Source organism: Acanthisitta chloris, unplaced genomic scaffold, assembly GCF_000695815.1.
Source record: "Acanthisitta chloris isolate BGI_N310 unplaced genomic scaffold, ASM69581v1 scaffold11747, whole genome shotgun sequence".
Classification (NCBI taxonomy): domain Eukaryota; kingdom Metazoa; phylum Chordata; class Aves; order Passeriformes; family Acanthisittidae; genus Acanthisitta; species Acanthisitta chloris.
The window spans coordinates 1-21769 of NW_008684333.1; the positions used below are offsets into that span (position 1 = coordinate 1).

General features: G+C 36.1%; 1 protein-coding gene across 1 annotated transcript in view; it reads right to left on the reverse strand.

Moving 5' to 3' along the window:
* Nucleotides 1-1714: 1714 nt before the first annotated feature.
* Nucleotides 1715-21769, reverse strand: part of SIPA1L2 (signal-induced proliferation-associated 1 like 2) — a gene marked incomplete at its 3' end in the record, with an annotated part of 58984 nt that continues 38929 nt past the window's right edge. The window contains exons 9-16 of the mRNA XM_009079296.1: nucleotides 15764-16021; nucleotides 12155-12238; nucleotides 10596-10699; nucleotides 10086-10189; nucleotides 7845-8233; nucleotides 6164-6388; nucleotides 3166-3319; nucleotides 1715-1934 (exon numbers count right to left, since the gene is read on the reverse strand). Coding sequence (XP_009077544.1) covers nucleotides 1715-1934; nucleotides 3166-3319; nucleotides 6164-6388; nucleotides 7845-8233; nucleotides 10086-10189; nucleotides 10596-10699; nucleotides 12155-12238; nucleotides 15764-16021 — 1538 coding nt within the window. The remainder of the gene's footprint in view (nucleotides 1935-3165; nucleotides 3320-6163; nucleotides 6389-7844; nucleotides 8234-10085; nucleotides 10190-10595; nucleotides 10700-12154; nucleotides 12239-15763; nucleotides 16022-21769) is intronic.

The window sequence follows — 21769 nt, forward strand, 5'->3', positions numbered from 1 at the left end:
TATATATAACTTTCTGTATCTAAGAAGCAGCGAGAATGAAAAATTAGGTGTCTGAGACAGAACTAATACATAAAACACTAAAATATCACTGCTGGAGAAGCAGTATACAGCTCAAATGTACACCATTAATTGCCTCGTGTCAATCTCTAGAAGTAAAGCATGCTGAAGCTTTGATCCCATTGCACGTTTACAAGAAATGGCCCTAAAATACCAGGCCTAACATAGTAACAAAAATCCCAAAAAGGAATCAGGATGCCTAAGTATATACCATAGAGCTCCTTCATAGCCTGCAAAAACTCTACTGATTTAGTCTCCAGTGAAACAAAATGGATGTTCATTCTCTATCAGTGAAAGAATAGGATCTTTCCAGACTAAATTTATAGTAAAGCATTTCACTCTGATAGAAGAACATGTTTAGAATGGCAAAAGGTACACCAAGCATGCATTGCCATCTGAAGCAGGAATTTAGCACTTCTTTGAGATACCAGTTTAAAATTAACCAGTGGTTAGTGACTTAAACTGAGTGTCAGAATTGAGACCACTAACTAGAAAAGTGTTCTGTATATATTGCTTATTTCTGAAAGTTAACAAATGACTGCTAGCTCCTGAGGGACACGATGAATGACAAAGCCCTTTTTATTACTATTTTTAAGTCAGTTATCTACATTCTCTCTGGACATCCACCTACAAAAGTCATTAATGCTTTCAGAAATCCACCCACAGCTTCCTAACTAAGGACTTCAGATGCCATAATTTCTCTACCACTTTTAGAAATTGTGGTCAGCTGTGACCACAATTAGGTAAATAAAAGATGTGGGGTTTTTTTCCCTAGACTGGATGTCCACTTTAGGCCAGCCTAAACTAATTGAGAAGTGAAGAGATTTAGCATTTTTGAGAAAACAATTCACTCTTACTAAGGAATTAGGTATCAATATGTATTTTAAACATATGTATCCATCTTTGTAGATTTGGGCTTTTCATTCCATTTTTTCCCCTCAAAAATTACTACAAACTTCACAGTTCATCCTGGAATTATTGCAAGCTAAGTGTATAATAAAGGTCTTGCTTATGAAAACCCCAGAAGTAAAAAGACACATTCATAAAATAGTTATAACTTAACACCTCAGACTACTCTTTTGCTGCCAGTAAAAATGAAGTGTCATTTGCAAAGGTTTTACTAATATGTTAAAAAGATGTATCAGCAAATTCAATTTGGAAATTGAAGTCAAAGACAACATGTATGGCATGTTTCCTTTTAAGATGTTACCAAAAGGATCATCTAAATATAAGCTGTTCCATTGAGCTATTATTTCAAATATATTTGTGAATATTGCATTAATTTAAATGCAAATAAAAAGCAAATAAAAATATGAAAATTAAACAGGTCAGCTTGGCTTAATTACATCACCACTGGAAAATTAAATAATAAAAAAAATATCTTCAGACAAATGTTTGTTGCCTATCACTGGTCTCATGAAAATTTTTGGGGAAGTAAAGTGAATGCTGTCTCCAAACATGATAAATCTGAATTGATCACTAAAGAAAAGCATAAGCATGTACTGCTGAACAAATATTCTTTTACTGGGATAACTGGAGCACTGACTTGACATTTCTTAATTTCACCTTAAAATGAAAATCTAACTTAATATTTAGTGATTTGTTTGAGTTTATTACAAATATTCCAAGCTCAGCAATGACAACAACAATCACTTACTTCTCAGATTTCCCATTCCAGGAGTCAGGCTCATTCTGGGAGGCAATGTGCTGTGATATGGTGGAGTAGTGCTGAACAAGATATCATTTGGCAGGGCCTGGTCTAGCATTGAACTTCGAGAGCTAGCATAGGAAGATCCTCTTCGATTGCTACATATACTTTCATCAGATAGGGTACGATAAAGTGTCCTCCGTGGGGAAAGGTTTCCATAAAATGAGAACTAAACATACAAATAAGAACATATATTACTGGTTAAAATGCTTCATATGATCACATCCCATCATCTGTTCTTGAGAGTATTTTTCTGGGCAGGCACTCTGAAATTCTTGAACTAATACTGAAGATCAGAGATTCGTTCCATCATATCAGATCTACTGGGGCCTCAAAAGAGTTACTGAACTGGATTTTCAAACTTCTTCTTGATATTTTGGAACATATCACCATGGATTAATCAGATACTGTGCAGTTTTATTAATTCTGAAATGCTAAATGAGAACTCCATAGCCTTATGACAGCAATATTTTACAGAAACATATATAAGCTTACTAACTGTGTCAACATGTATTCGAGACTATACATAGAACTGTTTGATTTTGATTTGAAATGACTACATTTTAATGTTAAACATTCTGAATGGATATATGCTGCCACATAATTCAGTGGATGATAAAAGTGACTTGAGACACTGCATATCTCCAGATACCATGAAATAAGCTTAGAAAAGAGGGTAACAGAGTTCAGTGAAAACTGTTTATGCATTTCAAAAAGTTACTTAAACCACAACCCAAATATCTACAGTAAACCAAGATATTACTGTATTGTAAAGCTGGACCATTCCACTTCATAAGTCATTCTTCTCACTGCAAATTCACCTTTCTTTACAGCTACAAAGGCCAGTTAATGCCTTAATTATTTTAACTGAGTCCTGCAGTTAATTGTTTTATCTGTGTCCTGCAAATAACAATCAAATGTCTAATTTTCTTTGAAAATAATTTTTTTACAATACAGAACATGCTCAATTGTTAGAATAATTAACTACATCCCAGAGAATACTGAGGGAGTTGTTCAGATTCTAATCTAGGAAAGCACGAAAATATTGAATTGGTTCTAAAGATCTGCCTGAAACAGATATGGGCCATGGGAATAAACATCATCCAAAACTTTAACACACACATCAAATCACAACAGACATAAGGAGCATCCCTAAAGCAGTGGGTAGAGGACATACACAGCATCCTTAAACGAATGGATATGCAGTATCCTTCCATAAGCAGTAGTTAAGGAATATAACAAGACCTTGAGCTTAATTAGGGACCACATTGCCCAATGGGTTAAAAGCTTTCACCCTCTGAATATGATATTGCTTTCTATATAGTGGTTTTAGGAACACCAAAAATTCATTTCTAGGGTAACTGTGGCTGAGATATACAGAGCCAAGAAAAGTAACCAACCTTTCTTCGCCCTTCTTCCATGGAGAGGCTGTCTGGCAGCATCAACTTCAGAAAATCTTCTTTGGATAGGATTTGCTGGCTTTCAACAATGGCATTCCTCACAGAAGTTTGGAGAGGACTTGATGCAGACACAGCATCAATATCATCATACACTCTGTTGAGACAATTGGTGTTTTTAGTAGGAAATTGGATTTGAAAGACCGCAATCATTTTCTGTCACAAAGTGAAAATTGTTAGAATTATCTCCTGACCCAGCACACTCCTATTTAGATCTTTGTATTGGATCAGTTTACATTTATGAAACTGTGGGTGCAAAATGAAATTCTTAAACCAGCATCAATATCATCATACACTCTGTTGAGACAATTGGTGTTTTTAGTAGGAAATTGGATTTGAAAGACCGCAATCATTTTCTGTCACAAAGTGAAAATTGTTAGAATTATCTCCTGACCCAGCACACTCCTATTTAGATCTTTGTATTGGATCAGTTTACATTTATGAAACTGTGGGTGCAAAATGAAATTCTTAAACAAAAATCAGAATTTACATTTATGAAACTGTTTGTGGGTGCAAAATGAAATTCTTAAACCACTGAAAAATCAGATTTAGGACTTCCAGGGAACAATTAAAAAAATGCATAACCCTTGTCTTTCCTAGCTTCTCTCTCTTTTTTTTCATACACCACACTCCTCTATTAATATCAAAGCTCTACTTATAGCAACATTTCCAAATGTTCATCACAAAATATTTTAATTTTAACTTCCGTAGCAAATAAGAAAATCAGCATTTTATAGTGCGTTATTGTATCCAACTTTCACAATCTAGCAAAATTACTATGGCAATCAATGGCAATGTTTGAAGTGTATTGGTAATCAATTGTGCAGTGTTCTAAGTGTATTTTATTATTAGCAATTTCATAAAACTCTTTAGATAAATAAAACAGCTGTCTTCCTTAATTATCAGCACATAACAATCTGTTTACAGTCAACAACAGATTGTCAAAGTGAATTATTATCCTTCAGCTTCCTTCCAGTGAGAAAGGGGAGACAGAATTTTAACAGGTTTACTCTGAAAATGTAACTGAAGAAACTAGAGATTCCCAGTGACACAGAACACACATTTGAAGCCACTGCTTACTGCCACTTGCAGCATAATCAGTGACTCTGTCTTCAGCAGAGAGAAAACAAGCTTTGCTATGGTAAAGTGTAATTCTCAGTGAATTATATCCTATAGTGGCACAACAGTTAGCAATTGACCTGATTTTCATCATCATTGCTAATTAGAAATGTTATTTTATTTCAACATAATTATCCTCAGAGAGACATTTCCTCTCTGTGATACACAGAGCTTTCCTAGAAAGAAAGAGGTGAGGCAATACTGTATGCCATGGAAAAATCTGAAAACATTTTCTGATTAATGAAGTGTTGACATACTCAATTAATAGTTCTTGAATAGAACTCTCTCTTGAAAATAATTTTCTAAATTGCTGTTGTTTCAGTCTAAATACCATGATACATCATGCAATTTTGTTTTATAGGTTTCATTCAAAATGAAGAGAAATTGTTTCAGAAGTTCATCAGCTTCAAAATGCACAAACTTGTGGGATCACCTTTTAAGTTAAACACTACCATGACTGAACAATTTAAGTAATTTAAATATTCAGAAAAAAAATGAAATCACCAGTACAATGACACAAAGAAACACAAATAACCAGGAGAGGAAGGCAGTAACATCATCTGCTTTTGCAAATGAGGAATTTAAGAGCTGAACTTCAGGCTCATATTTCATAGTATATATATTCTAGCATGTGTTTTTAAATATAACTCTTACCATAAATATGCACACATATGCAATATGAGATATTAGATGTAGATAACTCACTTCCATTAAATAAAATGAAATTCCATATTAAACATTTGAAAATCAGGTACTGCATGTCATCTTGTCAAATTATGGAGATATATAGGGCTAACTGTAGTTTACTGAGAGACTGCATCAAATGGCTTATGCACAAAGAGCAAAGAGGTTATCGTGATTCTGAAGATAACAGGAATTTAAAGGTTAGTTTTGAACAGCAGATTCAAACATTACTTATTACTGATACACCACTGCAAAAGTATCATCTCTCTGTATTTGAGATACTGTATGTTTTCCTTTGAGTGAAGCCTTTTGCTTCCACCTAAACCCAACACATTTCTCATGAGCTATCCCAGTGTTAAGCTGTGCATAGAGCTGTTTGTTAGAACTGCTCTGAATATTTTTACCTCAATGTCACTTGCTAGAAAAATACACAGTTTTATGGATGCCTGTACTTTTTGTAGTCTCGTGAAGAGAGGGTCATATATATCAACACTTAATCTTTTTCTTGTGGGATACAAACTACCACTTCACACCTGTTCATTAAAATCAAAGTCAGAAAAAGATACCAAGGAAGCAGTAAAGTACCCCCAAATTGGCACTAATTTTTAAAAGTTATCTACCATAGATCACAGATACATTTATGGCCATCTCCATCACTTGTAATGTATTAGCTGCTATAACAGACAACAAGGTAGTAAGTTTTAATATAGAAGCATGGCAAAGCAAGCCTTTTTCAACTAATTATAGCTCCTGAAAATTTGTAGAAAAGCTCTTCAAGACATTAACAAAATTGTACCTTCCCAATTGTTTCCTAGAGATTCAAAATGGAAATTCAGAATGTCTCACATAGCCATTCATATTTGCCTACACACATTCTCAGAAATTTCTGTCAGCTTTCTTTATTTGACACATGGGAAAAAGATGCAGCTGGATAAACAGAGGAGAACACAGTATCCTCTGCAATTACTGACCTCTTTCTTTTTATTCAGCTGTACCTTTGATACACAAAGTTACAGGAAAAAATCCCCGAAAATTTAAAAGTGAAACAGAATTTGTAATTTTTAATTTTTCTACCTTATTTTAAAACATTTATTTTCACTACCCTTCTTCCCCCAATAAAGGTAAACAGAGTTCTTACTCATGGCATTCAGAAACTTCAGGTTCTTCAGGTGTAGGACTTCCTTCTGATTTTTTCCATCCAATGACATATTTACTCACTGCTCCTTGTCTGTGGTATGGTTTTGAAACCGACCCAGAAATCTGTTGATTACTATTCTGAGACACTATATAGACTTTGGAGGAATCTAGCGAGCCACTCTTTTTAGAGCAATGTGTTGATGGGCTTCCTGAATGATGTGACCCACTGAAAAGTGAAGAAAACAGACAAAACCAAAAATTATATCTGCTACACAACAACAAATCAGAAATGCTTCCCCTCGTATACAGCAATAATTCTCGATGCAAAGTTTATCTCAAGGTTAAAGATCAAGGAAGTAATATTGGCACAGTGATTTTCTACATACAAACTGCACATATTAAAGCTCTTTGAGAACAGGATTGCGAGTTGTGAGAAACACTAAGTTTCTAGAACAATTAATGTATAGAATTCAACTTGCTGAAATGCCAATGCAAACTGATATGAATAAAAATTAAAAGACTAGTTCAAGAGAAATAAATTCAATTCATGTGTATCATTTTAAGTAAATATGTACAAACACATTTACATCATGAACTATGCAAGGAATTACCCAAACATCTCCCTAATTATAAAACTTGTATGCTTTTCCATTTCACAATAATTCTGCCAGTTCATGGCAGATTAAGATGTGTCTCTCATTCAGACACATTTAATATTAAATTATCAATGAATTTAACAGAAGTAAATTTCAGTTCAACAAAACAGTCATCTGGATAATTTTAACAGTCCCTTTTATCATAGCACTAGTAGGCATTAATAAAAACTTTTTCAGCAAAGACTCTCAAAATTATTTAAAATAAACTAAAGCTAATACTTCCTTAAAGAATAAATTACTTCAGAGTAAGTATACAAGACAAATTCACTCATGTCAGGCATATCAAGAAATGAGGAATCAAGATATCATTTGGTTATTTTCCTGTACCAATTGACACTGAAAACAGGAAAATCAGAGGGAAAGAACAAGCAATTTCCTTCCATCCTTTACCAAGCTAGACCAAAGCTTTAACTTCAAAGACACCACAAAATGGGAACTGGGAGATAAAGGCAAGCAGCTGTAGAAGTGTACTTCCAAAGTTTGCTTTACAACAGATGTACCATTCACACATTCCATTGGTAACAAAAAGAAGAGTAGAAAATCAATCAGAAATTCAGTTCAGCAAACAAAACTGTAAAGCCTACATCACAATAATGTCAATTAGGGTACACAATGCAGTTTCACTATATGTAAATATTGTCCATTACAATTTTTCCAATTTCCCTCAGCATTAACACCAAGGCACTTTGTTGCACTATATTAAAAAACCCCAGATGTATGCAAAATTAGTTCTAGGGGCAAACTTCTCTTTTACTCAGAGATGTTTCCCAACTTAAAAAACCTACACAACGTGTACAAGGTCACATCTAAAGACTCCTTCAGATCTGGGAGGAGATCTGGCTATATTTTTCAGGCAGACTCAAACATTGCCTGAACACTGCTCATATAGGCATTTGAATACAACAAAAATATCAAAAATCCTTTAAGTGAACTTTCAAAGAAAGGTAACCAGAATAACAACAATGAAGAAGGTTATCTGTATATTAATCTAAAATCCATAATCCCTAATGTGCAAGAAACACGTACCTGGAATGAGAGGAGATTTCACTTAGGTCTCCCATACTGCCTTCAGCTGTGTGACTGGTTGAAATAGCAGAGGCATAGCTATGAACAGCATAGATTTTAGCTGGATCATCATCTGGCCCAGGAGTTTCAGAAGACTCAGTCCACTGCTCAGTACGACAGTGTACTCCAGACCTGCTGCCAGCAAGGTGCAAAGGGGCCAGGAGAGGAGCAGGCATGCAGGGAGCTGTGTCGATTCCGCTGTCAGTAGAAGCTCCCTTTATGTACGTGAGTCCAAGCAGCTCAGGATCCATCAGATCTCCAGAACCAAAGTGTTTTTCATCACTGTTGCTGGATGTATTACTGGATAGGGTATTGCTGCTTGAGTGGCTTGAACAGCTTTTGTCCCCAATCTTATCAAGAAGAAAACAAACCAAAAAAGATCCCTCTCAAGTTAAATAGCAAAAGATTTATTTTCATATAAATTACTGAATTTGTGCCATTCAAAGACCTTCTTATTATTTTTTTTACAGTATGCTATAATATAACTGCAAAGTATGAAAAGAGCCAATTATATCACCAGTTTCCGTGAAATGAATTGCACAGCTGGCTAGACACATTAAAGGTTGATGTCACTGCAAATAAAAAGGCTCTAGTTCCATCTTCTATCGCAAATCTTAAGATCAGACTTGAATTTTCTGATTATGGGACCTGCTTAACATCCATAAAATTGCATTTCTGAACAGTTAAAATAAGCATTTGTTAAAGCTAGAAGCCTTGGCAATTATTTGTTTAAACAAGCTCTACTGAAAATCTGAAAAACACCAAAGACTGAATTATTGTTGGCTTTTTCTCAGTGTGCGTGAAATATGCAGCTCATTGGATCAAATCCAATTGGATGTGGCTAGTTAAATTGAAGCCAATTGTGATGTATGTGTACCAGATGAAAGTGACTGAAGTCATAGGGCCCTAAACTGAGAATGGCTATTGAAGTGAAGCAATTACATCAGGCATTTGTGTCAATAAAGTTGGGGATTTTCTGTTATTTATTTTTGTAAATAAATTTTATAGACAGTTGGATTAAGTTATCTCTGTGACAGAGTAGCCAGAATAAAGGCAGATGGACTTCTACTAGGGCAGATGGACTTCTATTAGGTAGAATATAAGTGGGAAGGGTGACTGACTTTTTTATGACATCCCTCTCCTAACAGATGCTAGGAGATGCTGTTGCTCACACATAAAAGCAGTTATACAAGGCAGCCTTTCCAGAAATGATATTTCTATTCCATACAGAAATTAACAGGCCTCAAAATTTGAGAAAATTACCTTAGAGAAAAAGGAGGGGTTATATTTGCCTTCATTCTAACCTTTACAAGGTGGCTGTTGCCTTAAAATTGATGGAACAATTAATAAAAATAAAATAAGCAGTATTTGCAATGAGAGGGACTTTGTTATTGGTGCTCTGTTTAATACCAGTTGTTACATATACCAACTGTAGCTTCCTGTCAACTTTGGCTTAAGAAAGTATTTTTGTCTTCATGTGTGTAATTCTACAGCATGTTTCTGTTTATTATAATACATCTTTTCCAAGAAGTATCAAGTTAGATTCTCATAAGTTATCAAAGTATGTAAGATGAGAAACTGGCTTCATATTGTCACCAATATAAGTTTACAAATAGCATACAGACTCCCACTATATATAGCAAGATTTTCCATGTACCAAACATTATCACTAGTGTAGTTTCCATCACTAAGATGTTGAGGATTTTGCCATTACTCAAGACAAGCCACTAAACCAGGTAGACTAGAAATTTCCTCATCATTCCCAACATACAAATTACATTTTTATAGTGCTCATTGATAATTACACTGCATGGGCATTTCACACAAGATTAAAAGTGGTACTGTGAATATAATTTTATTTTCTTTTAAAGGGTAATGAAATGCTCCACAGATTAAAAAAGCCAGCAAAAATGAAGCTGCAAATACACAGCTGTGTGTAGACTATATTAGTTTTATCTCCTCAGTGCCCCAGACCCAAGCCCTCTTGGAATCCTGAGTCTATAAACACAGATTAGGCACACTCAATTGACCCCACATCTAGATGAGCACGGTCTTTGCCTCCCAAGACATACAATGGTCTTTGTAAATAACTAAAATGTATTTTTAAGATGTATTTCTTTATGTCCAGGATGGTTTGTTGTTGTTGTTTTGGGGTTTGTTTGTTTTTTAGAGTTTTGAATTACATCCAAGTAAAAGACTTACATGTGAAAGCTTGTTTGGTGACTCCTTGCCACTGCCTTCTTTCTGTAAAGCTCGGTCTTTGTAGGAGCTCAGTACTTTGGTTGATGGTGCATGCCACTTGGTTTCTGCCATAAATAATTGTGTCTTAATTACTGAATGATAAAAAGATGAGTATACTGCACAGAGGAAAAAGGCACATGGCTTAGCATCAGGTTTCAAACCTGCACACTCTTTGGAATCAGAGACATGTATCTTTGCAGAATTCCATAAGATCTAGCTTTTCAATTATAATTAAACGAAATTTAACCTGCTTTTCGTCATTCATGAGGCTTTCTAAAATTCAGGAGTGGTTTGTTCCAAGTCTTATCTAAAAATCCCACACCATATTCTGTCAGACTGCCTGTAACAGTTCCTGTTTCACTATCACACTGCATGCTCTTTGTGTATCAAACCTCCACATCAGGAGGTGGCTACATTTCAAGAGGCACTGCATTGCAAAGTACATTTTTAAGGTACAGTGGGGTTTATTACCAGAATGTCTAGTTCCTTCCAAAGTTTCCTCTCGTTCTCTGCCTCCTTCACACTCCAGCGAGCCTGAACCTTGGTGATGTTCATGGAGTAAAGGGGACTGGCACCTTTTAACATGAGCAGAAAATTAAGGTGTGAGGGTATTTATCCTGGAAAACTAGTGATGAACAGCAACACATTTTACTCTTAAAGGCAGGTGATCTAAGTGATATTTTTTAAACAGTCATCATTTCCAAACATTTCCAAACTCTGCATGGAAATGTTTATATGCAACTTTTTCAATGGCATACTCATATATTAAGTATGCACAAGTCAAAAAGACACCAAACTTTAAGTAGAAATGCATTCTTGGGGCTACATACCCAAAGGCTTTTGCAGTGAAGAACCATGATAATATATGCTTAACCACTTTATGAACTAAGCCCCATAGAAAGTAACTGTAGTTTTGCAGGTTTTCACACTCAGAACACCTAAGCTAGTACCAGATCCATTGCTTTGTGTTATATTGCAAAAGTTAAAACATTTCACAAAGCAACACACTGAAACCTAGGTTGGTGTTAGAAGTAACTGTGCTGGAAAAAATGACACAAGATGTGTTTACTGACAAGAAAAAATGCTACAGTTTTATTTGAATTATTAGCATCTATTTAGCTGTCAGAGATTTCACTGAGCTATCTGAAATTCCTTGAAGAGTCTCCAAGCCGTTGCATATATATCTGCTACATGGGGTATCTTATCCACGATCAATCATGCCAAAGCATTATTAAGCTTCCAGACAAGGAGTCAGGCTGATGTTTTCAATATTCACATATTTTTCTAAAAAGTAGCTTCTGAAAGCCACTTGGCAAGCCTGGAATGCTTTTATATCACTCTATGTAGATCCTGCCATAGCTCAACACTTTATAACAGGAGTGTTTTCGGCAGTTGTATATACAACAAAGTCATCAATTTAAAGTAGTTTAGAACAGATGTCTCACACAATATTCTTGTAACTTGAGTTATATTGGGGTGGTCTTTTATATACAGATAGCGAATTTCTGAAACTTCAGCACCAAGGGATTAACAGGGATGTGAAAGAACCATCTATATACTGCAACAGCCTTTTAGGGAGAAGAGACCTCTGAAATTGCTGCTTTTTTGAGAAGAGTGCTAGGGAATGGATGGCACTGAAACACATATAAGAGGAAATAAAACCTCTGAAGACTATAAACATTATTTTTAAAAATCAAACACCTTTCTACTAAAGCAAAAGAAGGTATTATTATTTTATTCCAGTTCTGAGTTACTGATTTCAGGCCTGTTTCTGGGAAACCAAACCTAAAAACCATTTGTTATTTACCTGAATTGTAAAGTAACAATCTGGTCGTAAAGAGTTAAATTAGGATGACTTTAAAATTGTATTTGCATGCATGTTGCATCAAAGATCAATAACCTGTACCTCTTAAAAGATACTAAGTATTTGAAAAAATCTATAATACAGAACATGCACATAAATTTTGCTTAAGAAAGATGATAGCTATAGCAAGATTTAAATAAAAGTATATAAAAAAAATCACCAATACCCGTCATATCCCACTTGTTGTCTCCAGTGGCTGCTCCCACTGGGTCCTGGGTCACTGGATGAGGACTGGTTGCTTGGAGAACTTCTGTAATGTTAACTATAGTCATTAACAGTGCACAAAGGTATTTGTGGGGTTACAGATTTGAACTAGGCTGTGCTGCTTTTATCAAATACATTCATTTTTGCCAATAATACAGATGCAGTATGGACACTTGGCTACATTCGTTTTGGAAATTTAGTTTGAACTCGGTTCCATAAAACTTTAACAACCATTTAAAATGTACAGTATTTATTCCATCACTAATAAAATATTTGCAACTGAATACATAAAAAAGGCACAAAAAGAGATGGGCTAAGTGCCAAATCCTATTTTCCTTAGATCTGGCCTTATTTCTGAGCAAGCAGGATTACTGAGGAGTCAGAGCAGCTGGATTAGGTCTCTAAAGTTATGTGTGGGAAACTCTCGTGGTAGATAAAAAATTATTACTAGTTGCCTTGCACATTTACCAATTTTCAACATATTAAATTTTTTTAATTGACATAGAAAAGCAATAAGCAAATATTTTATGAGTAGTATTATTTTGTACTTATTATTTAAACTTATGAGTCTCCTGTTTTAACAATGTCTCTAAGCAGTTTTGCTGGATTTCCAGACAGTTGAAACTAAGTGCCTAAATTTGGTTTAAATCACCCTCCTAACCTTCACTTCTGTGCATATAATTCCATAACTAAAATACAATTTCCCTCAGTGCCATTACTTTTAATTCAATTCCTTGTATTTATCTTTTTCCTTTTTTATCTCTCTCTTAACATGTAGAAATGAATGTATGTAGTCAGGGAGGAGATGAAAAGAGGTAATTTTGTATTTATGCACAACACTTTCCCAAGGACGTGACCTTCAATAAGAAACTTTACTGTTCAGCTTGAAAATTTGAAAGACATTAGCTATAATATTTTGTCTAACAACTAAATAACACGTACAATAAGTAGACAGTGCAGTGCCAATTTTTTTTTAGTATGTCTGTCTCTGAGAAAAATAGACAGGACTGAGCTTCTCTCAATCAAGTGAAATAGCCTATAGACTACAGTTTAATTCAGTTCCATGTACTTGCTTCTTACCACCAAGAATTTTGCATTTCTTGGATAGCTTAAGTGAGCCAGCATTAAGCAATGGGTCAGTTATGATCATATGTGCTTCCAGCCTCCAGACTGATGTTTAGGACATTGTCCTCACAGCCAGGACATTGGTTTATGCTATCTCAAGATTGAAGTACATATGTCTAGATCACAAGCCTCCCATCTGCTGGACAAGTGTGAGGCCATTAGCCTACTAAACAAAGAGGGGCTACCAAATGAGACCCATAGAAATCCAGTCAAGGAATGCCTCACAGTTCCTTCACATAAGAGTTCCAGCTGTCTGCTCTCAGGACTGGATTACAGTCTTCAGGTAATAGGATACACTTTCCTACAAATGTGACTCAAGGACTGAAGCACACAGAGCTTTCCTGATGCAAGAAACAGAAGAGTGAGTCTGACTGAAGCTCCACTCTTCGGCACATGCTATGAGCAGCGGTCACAGAATTAGGCATTTTGTGAAAACGCAAGTAGAGCTCAAGGATATCCTTCTATTTCTTAGTTACTAATTAGAGGAAACTCCTTGAACAACACAAAAACCACTTGGATTGCCTTCTCAAGGCACTTAATTCCTCTCAGGAACTGTATTAGGAGCTTAAGTGTTCAGCTTTCAGTTTTTAATTTCACTCCAGGGACTGGGCATCTAACTATTACATGTTAGAGTAGTTAAATTGTTGCTGTTTAAGTCTTTTTCTATATCTAGCCCACATTTCTGTTGCTTCTTCCTCTTTTTATCTGGAAAACCAACCATTTTATTACTGACTTCATCCTTAGCTCATTTTCAGATCAGCTGTTAAACCTTCCCTCTTTTATCAACCTGCATCTCCCTGCCTGCACTCTTAAATTTGTCTAAACTGCTACTGGGTCTCTGACCCTCTAAAAATCTCATCATTTTCCTAGCCTGAGTATATGTTTTCATCCTTGCAAGACTACTTATAAGCATTAATTCAACTTACTTCAAACTCTTCTATTTTAAGGCCATCTCTCTGCCAAATCATCCACTATGCCTCTTCCCATGTGGAAAGACCTTGCCAATTAGGTACCTTTCTTTGCATGTTTCAAGACCTACATGTCACAGTCCATCATTTTCTTCCCTTTTCATTATTTATACTCTGTACTTCTGCATTGCACGTTTTGTTTAAGTGATACAGGAATTTCTTCATGATAAGAGATAACCTCTGTCTTAGCATTTTTTCACAGGCTTTGCTGAGTGTTAGGAGAAGCACAACTTGCGTTTGTGAAATTTTTTTGGAAATACCATGTAGGAAAGCTTTCTTTTTTTTCTCTCTCTATAGGCATACAGAAGCTTAATAAAGCTTCATAAACCCTGAAGTATTTCTAGACATTTGACACATTGTTTCCTTACGCTAGATGTTACTGAGAATTTCGTTAACAAGACATTGGGGAAAGCTTAAGCTCTCTACTGGTATATACATGCTTATAGAAATGCACCTCAGTTTTTCAGGGGATGGGTGAGGAGGGGAATAGGAGAGAAGGAGAATACAAATGATCAAATGGTCATAACTGGCCTTCCCCGGATCATGATGTAGACATATTTTCAAATATGTACTACTATTACCTGTACACATTTCAGCATAAAAAGTCACTAATTCTCTTCTACTAAACAAGATAGGCAGTGTAGCAATAGTGGCATTTCATGGTTTCATCCAGAATTTATTTTTTTAAAGCTATTTAAGACCAGCATTTAAGATTTTCATATTACATATTTTCAACACGCATTATTTTTTTTCCCGGGAAATTAGAACCACGTTACTCCACGGAATAAGGGCATAAGCCAAAATAATTGCAAACAATGAAGGACAGCGTTCTGCTCAAGACATATGGTTTTCCTAAATAATTCAAAGATCAAATGTATTTACAAATTTTTTAATCTTTTAAAATAAAGTTTTATATTATGTAGAATTATAATTAAATTAGAACAGAGCTCACATTTAAGGATATCATCCCATAATCTCAGAGATGCTACATATTCAAATCACAAGCTCTGCTTTGTTTAATTAAAAGCGAAGCAAAGCATAAGGACTGGTAATGAGTTACAGAACCCTTTGAAACTATGCCAATAGCTTGGTAACAAGATTAAATAATTAATTTTTAAAGGGATGAGTTAATTTTATTTACACTCATTATTTGTTTAAATAGGCTTCCAAAAGGTGGGGGACAGGACATTACTTAGATCCCAAAGTCACAAGGCAGTTTGCCACTTCACTGACTTGGGACTAAAGGGAAAGGTCAGCTGTCCTCAGCAGCAGGATCCTCAGTACTTCCACCACAAACAACAAAAGTCACTTGTTTCAAGTAGACCGACTCAGCTCGTCAATACAACCTCAGAATTAAAATTACTGTCAAAACTCAACAAAATAAGGCTTAAAATATAAGATACCAAAGTTCTAGAAAGCAGAGATTTCTTCTAAAGCACATTAAGAAAATGACAGGCATTAACCAGAGAGTATATTACCTTGCACCATCTGGCAGTTTTCTATCAAAGGAAGTGCTGCGAGGAATGGCTGTCTGAGCCTGCTGGAGAAGCTGCTGGCACTGCAGTCTGTCAGATGTTCCTAGGATTGGAGAGGCACGAGAGAGAGGCTGCCCAGCGGGAGTCGGCACCCGATGCCAAGTGGTATTCCTTCTGAAAGGGGTTTTATACTCACATGGGGTGCCTTCACTGTCAAGTTTGTATTCCACCATGGGTATACGACAAAGTTCTGAACAACCCCTGTGAGACAAATAAAAGTGCTGATCAGTCTCACTGGAGAGAACACAGAAAGAAATCTTGCATTCACTGTCAGAAGTATACACATATTTTTATTTCAGGTGCCCAAAGCTGTTCATACAGCATTACACTTTAAACACTTTATCATGCCAAGCAGGTAGGAAACATTTCAAAATAAAGGATTTGCTGTCATGTGCTCAAAGATTTTTGACCTCTCTCCTTGCCCTTCAGAAAGGAGTGCATATTAAACTTTTATAAACTAATCTGCAGCTTGAATTTTACATAATAAAACTTTTAGACACAAGACACTCAGAAGTCATAAAACATGAAGTTCTTCTAAAACAGCTTTAGTTTAAATTTCAGGTATATGTTTGTTGCTTTGCAGCAAACTAAACATTTATTGTTCAGTGGGGTCGAGAACTTTCCTTCAGCATCCCACCTTGTCCCCACTGAAGGACAGAGCATGTAGACTACAAAGCAAATGATTTAGTGGCACCAAAATACTTCTCTATGTGTTTTCAAAGTGTACTTTCTAATGTCTCTTGTCCTGAGGATCTGTATGCCTGGAAGAGACATGGGTATGTGGAAGGAAGAGACAAATCAGAAACAGTTGGGCTTACCACCTCTGCTTGATGTTTACAGTGTGGTTAAACACTAACTATTCCCAGAGAGCACAAACTCAGGTAAAAGTATTGGCACTGGTCCACAAATGATCAGTGTGCCTGTGGGATATTTGTGTAGACTCAGACTGGACTTGAATTCAAGTTTACTGTTTCAGAAATTAGTAATAGCAGTTTCACATCCACTTTAAGTCAGAACTGATTATCACTGCAGATATTTTATATTCTCAATATTCTATCTGTCTGATAGGCAATGTGTACACAATCAACATGTATAAGGAAAACACCCTCAATAATTCTGAAGCAACACATTAAGGTTAAGTAACAAATAGTGAAAATTTGCTTCTCTCTCTCAACTGCAATTCTGTTCCATTCCTTGAACTGACTTGATCAAGTTTTACTTTTGTTGAAAACTCAACATTCACCATTTCCAACTGAATTAAAATCACCTACAGAAAGTGTAATAGAGTGTGTGCAAAGAGTTTACAGTCTTAATCCTGAAAATATCTTGGCAGAAATGACTTAACACCAATGTGCAGGTCAAATAAGTTGTATAAATTCTCCCACATTAAATTACTGTGCCCTAAAGCTTCTGAATCAAACCCCCCAAAAATATTTTCATTGTCAGTGTTCTGGTAGACCGATAAAAAAAAAAGTATTAGAAAAATGCTAACTATGTTATCCAAGGTTGTAGGAGAGAAGATATGTGAGCAACTGTAACAATTATGTTCTCAATACTCTGTATATTCCCAGTCTGACCCAGCTAAATCCTTCAGTATGCTGAATTCTGTAGTACTAAATAGGCAACCTTGTTATCCTGTAACATTCAATCTCTGTTCCTGCTGGCACTCAAACATATGAAAAAGGTAAAGAACTTAAAAATATAGAGGATAAAGCATTGAAAGTGCAGATTAATAGCCAATATAGGGTAGAAGACACCTTAATGAAGATGAGCTGCAGGGGGTCACAAGAACGGTCTGAAACAGAACTCAGAATTCCTGATTTTTCAAGGTTATTCTTCAATCAGAACTATCACTGTTAGATACACCAATAAAATCTGACATGTGTAAACTCTGCTGACAAATCATAGCTGGACATGCTGGAAGCATCACAGAATTTCAGTCATGATTTTCTGGTTTTAGCCTCCCTATGGAGATAAGACTACCCCAATAGTCTCTTCCCACAAACAAGGAATGGAGCTACAGAGAAACCAGTGTTATACAATTATCACCTAATTTCAGAAGGTCGGTTCGATATATCTACAGCCTTCCTCTCACCCTGAAAGTGCCATAGTTACTCAGACCATCACTTTAAACTACCTCAGTTCATTGATTTATAATTTGATTTCACACTTCTGAGAATCACATGTTGGGCTCAACGAACACCATGGAAAGGTCAAGTTAAGTGAATTGCATAGGAATGTGTAAGCATTTCTACTGCTGCAGCATACATGGAATACATTTATGCAGGGCAATTTTCAACTGCTTATATTCCAAGACCATTCTTCTCTTCACTCCCTGCCTCATTCACTGCCTGCAACAAAGACCAACAAGGTGCAGGAGACAACAGCCTCCAGCAATGCAACCGTGATCCAGTTTTTATATATACAGAAAGTTTTATACACAAATCAAATGGATCAAAGAATGCAGAGATGACACAGTAAGGCTAATAATAGTTTAGTGCACTGCATAATTTTTTGTGTGGCCATATATACAGTTTGCCATTATTTGAATAGGAAGTTGGACAATTATGCAGGCTGAAATTTCAATGACCCTTCAGCTGATTTCTTAGTATTGCTGCTGGAGGGAAGGGAGGTCATCCAGAGGGACCCTGAAAAGCTTGCGAGGTGGGCCAACGCAAACCTCATGAAGTTTAACAAAACAAAGTGCAAGGTCCTACATCTGGGCCATGGCAATCCCAGGCACAGCTACAGGTTGAGTGGGGAAGTAATTGAGACCAGCAATGAGGAGAAAGACTTGGGAGTGACAGTGGATGAGAAGCTCACTATGAGCTGCAGTGTGTGCTCACAGCCCAGAAAGCCAATTGAATCCTGAGCTGCATCAAACGTACTGTGGCCAACAGGTCCAAAGATGTGAGTCTCCCCCTCTACTCTGCTCTTGTGAGACCCTACCTGGAATACTGTGTGCAGTTCTGGTGTCCTCAACGTAAGAAGGACACTGAACTGTTGGAGTAAGCCCAGAGGAGGCCACAAAGTTGATCAGAGAACTGGAGCATCTTCCCTATGAGGACAGGCTGAGGGAGTTGGGGCTGTTCAGCCTGGAGAAGAGAAGATTGTGTGGAGACCTCACAGCAGCCTATCAGTATCTGAAGGGGCTACAGGGGAGCCAGAGAGGGACTCTTTGTTAGGAACTGCAGGGACAGGACAAGGGGTAATCGGTTCAAATTGAAGGAGGGGAAGTTTGGGTTAGATACCAGGAAAAGGTTTTATCCTGTGAGGGTGGTGAGACACTGGCACAGGTTGCCCAGGGAAGTAGTGGCTGCCCCAACCCTGGCAGTGTTCAAAGCCAGGTTGGATGAGGCCTTGAGCAACCTGGTCTAGTGTGGAGGTGTCCCTGCCCATGGCAGGGAGGGTTGGGACTAGATAATCTGTAAGGTCCATTCCCACCCTTAAATTCTATGATTCTATGATTGTTTCACACCCCTCTTCACTACTACATGCCTTAAGCATTAGAAACAAATCACCCCCTCCCCAATTTTTATTATTAACATATCAATTTCACAGTTTATCTTGGTAATTGAGAAAGTTATAGCATGTAATTGCCATTGTATCCCTCATTAGTTACCCCATAAAGTACTCTAAATGATGTAAAAATAGCCACGGGTTTTAAAGGCAAAAGGGATTGTTACTACTATTTAGTTTGACTCTGCTTGCTAACAGATTCATTAAAGCATGATATAAAAATAGCAAACAACAAGCTTTCCCACAATGTATAAGAATTTAAAATTTGTAAAGTTTTGTGTTTGTTTGCACCAAGAAAACATATTCCCCTACAAATGAAAAAAAATATTCAGGAACAGTTCCTGCAGAAAAAGGCTTACAAAACAACCCTGTTTCAAATCACTGTGAAAATTCAATGGTGTTACTTATGAATTCAGAATGGAGCCCCAACATGGCTGTTTTAACTGGTTCAAAAAGAAAATATTTCCATGGTCTTATATAGCTTCCTGTGTCACATAAGCCAAATATACCAAATATACCAAACTAAGCACTTCAACATATGAAAAAACATGCTTCACAGCTTCACAAGCACTGCCTAAAGAACAGATACTGCAGAATACTGAAAGCATGTAAAAAGTCTTAATTGTAGCTACTTCCTATATCAGAAAAAAAGACAATCAATTACTTCATGCCTGCAATCCAGTAAGGATCCATAGCCACACTTCCCACCATGGATCAAACTGCAAGTTATCTTGCATGAAAAAAACCCACAAAACTACATGCAGTTTCCTCTTAAATATATAATATGACCATTATCTAAGTTCTCGATATAATACTGTTACTTATTGCACTGAAGCAAGAATATACATTGGCACTGGCATTGAATGATAGCTTTTAATTCACTTTTTAAGTTTTAGATTTATTTTTTTAAATTCGCTTTAAAGGATATATAAAGACAAATCTATTTTCTGTTCTTAAAAAGATATTTAAATTTATGTTAAACAAATGCAGGATATCAAACATCTTTCTCAATTATATCCAATCTAACCTTTGAAAAACAGACATATGATTTAACAAGCAAATGTGACCAAATCTTAACCACACACCAGGAATTATAGCACTTCCTGTCCTTCAGTATAGTTTGGTATTAATTGAATCAATCCTTTAACATAAAACACAGACTCCTACTAATATCTTTAGCTTATATTATCCTATAAAAAAGTTGGTTAATAAAACCTACTCTGCAATTACAGAGAGCATGACTCTTATGATACAGCTAGCAGGTGATGACAGCATATTAAAATTTAAGAGTCCACTATAAAAATCTGCACTATTCAAATGTTTCTGCAAGCAGCATTATGTTCTGAAACAGTCATCAAGCAGTCCATTAAATTTTTCAAACTACATTAACCAAATCTTTCAATATTAAGATTCCATATAAAGGTTCTGTAACAGCTTCTGTGAAGGATGCTGGTTAAACAACATAAATATGCATCTTCATAGAAAAGTTAGAAGCTTTCATGATCAGCAGTTTGGCACCTTGAGAGCCACACAAAAGTGTTCTTTTCTGCAATGTCCTATGACTATCAACTACTGGCTATTTGGTATTTGAGCCCCAGCTATCTACAAATTTCACGAGTCATGAACTATTTGTTAAGGTAACAACAAAACTAGAATAACTGGTTACAATTTAATTTTAGTTCAGTGTATCACAGGGGGATGTAGGGATAGAGAAGCAATCATTGGTGAGCATCAGTTGTATTACACCAATAAATTATCCCCTACTATCACCACTTCAATTCAAAACATTTGCTCAATAAGGAGTCTTTATATCTAGTAGTACAATAAATAATTGCATTCTGGTAACTCAAACTTTGCTGTTTGGAACATAAATTTCTATTACAGTGCATGTTTGTTCATCTACTACAGCAGTGCCCAAAGTGTCACAACGAGACTAAGCACAATCTATTAAACCCAAAACTGACATAAAAATGAGAGATTAATTTCACATGATTGTAGGGACGTAATTGAAAAGCAGAATTTAGTAGCTTAATTTTGCTGAGATTCAAGATGTAGTTAAGATATACATAAATTTCCCCCTCCCTGACACTCTGAAGTGCCTCCTGGAGGTAATCCCTGAACTTCACTGACTCCCTACATCAGCTGGAGCACAAATCCAAGACACTGCATAATACTGAAATGGTCTAAGAGAACTGTGGTCAAGAGTCAAGACAAAAATTTCAAGTCCTGATATCTCAAACACATCTCAGTGGTCGCATTGCCTAAAAAAACCCAAATCCAAACCCAAAAAAGTCATTTGAAAAACAGTAAATCAATTTTATTTTAAAACAATTTCATACATATATGTATGACATCACTTATAGAAACTTCAGACAAAGCTGCTGCCTACTTTATCACTCCTGGTTTAAGGCAAGTGCTAACTCCAGCAAT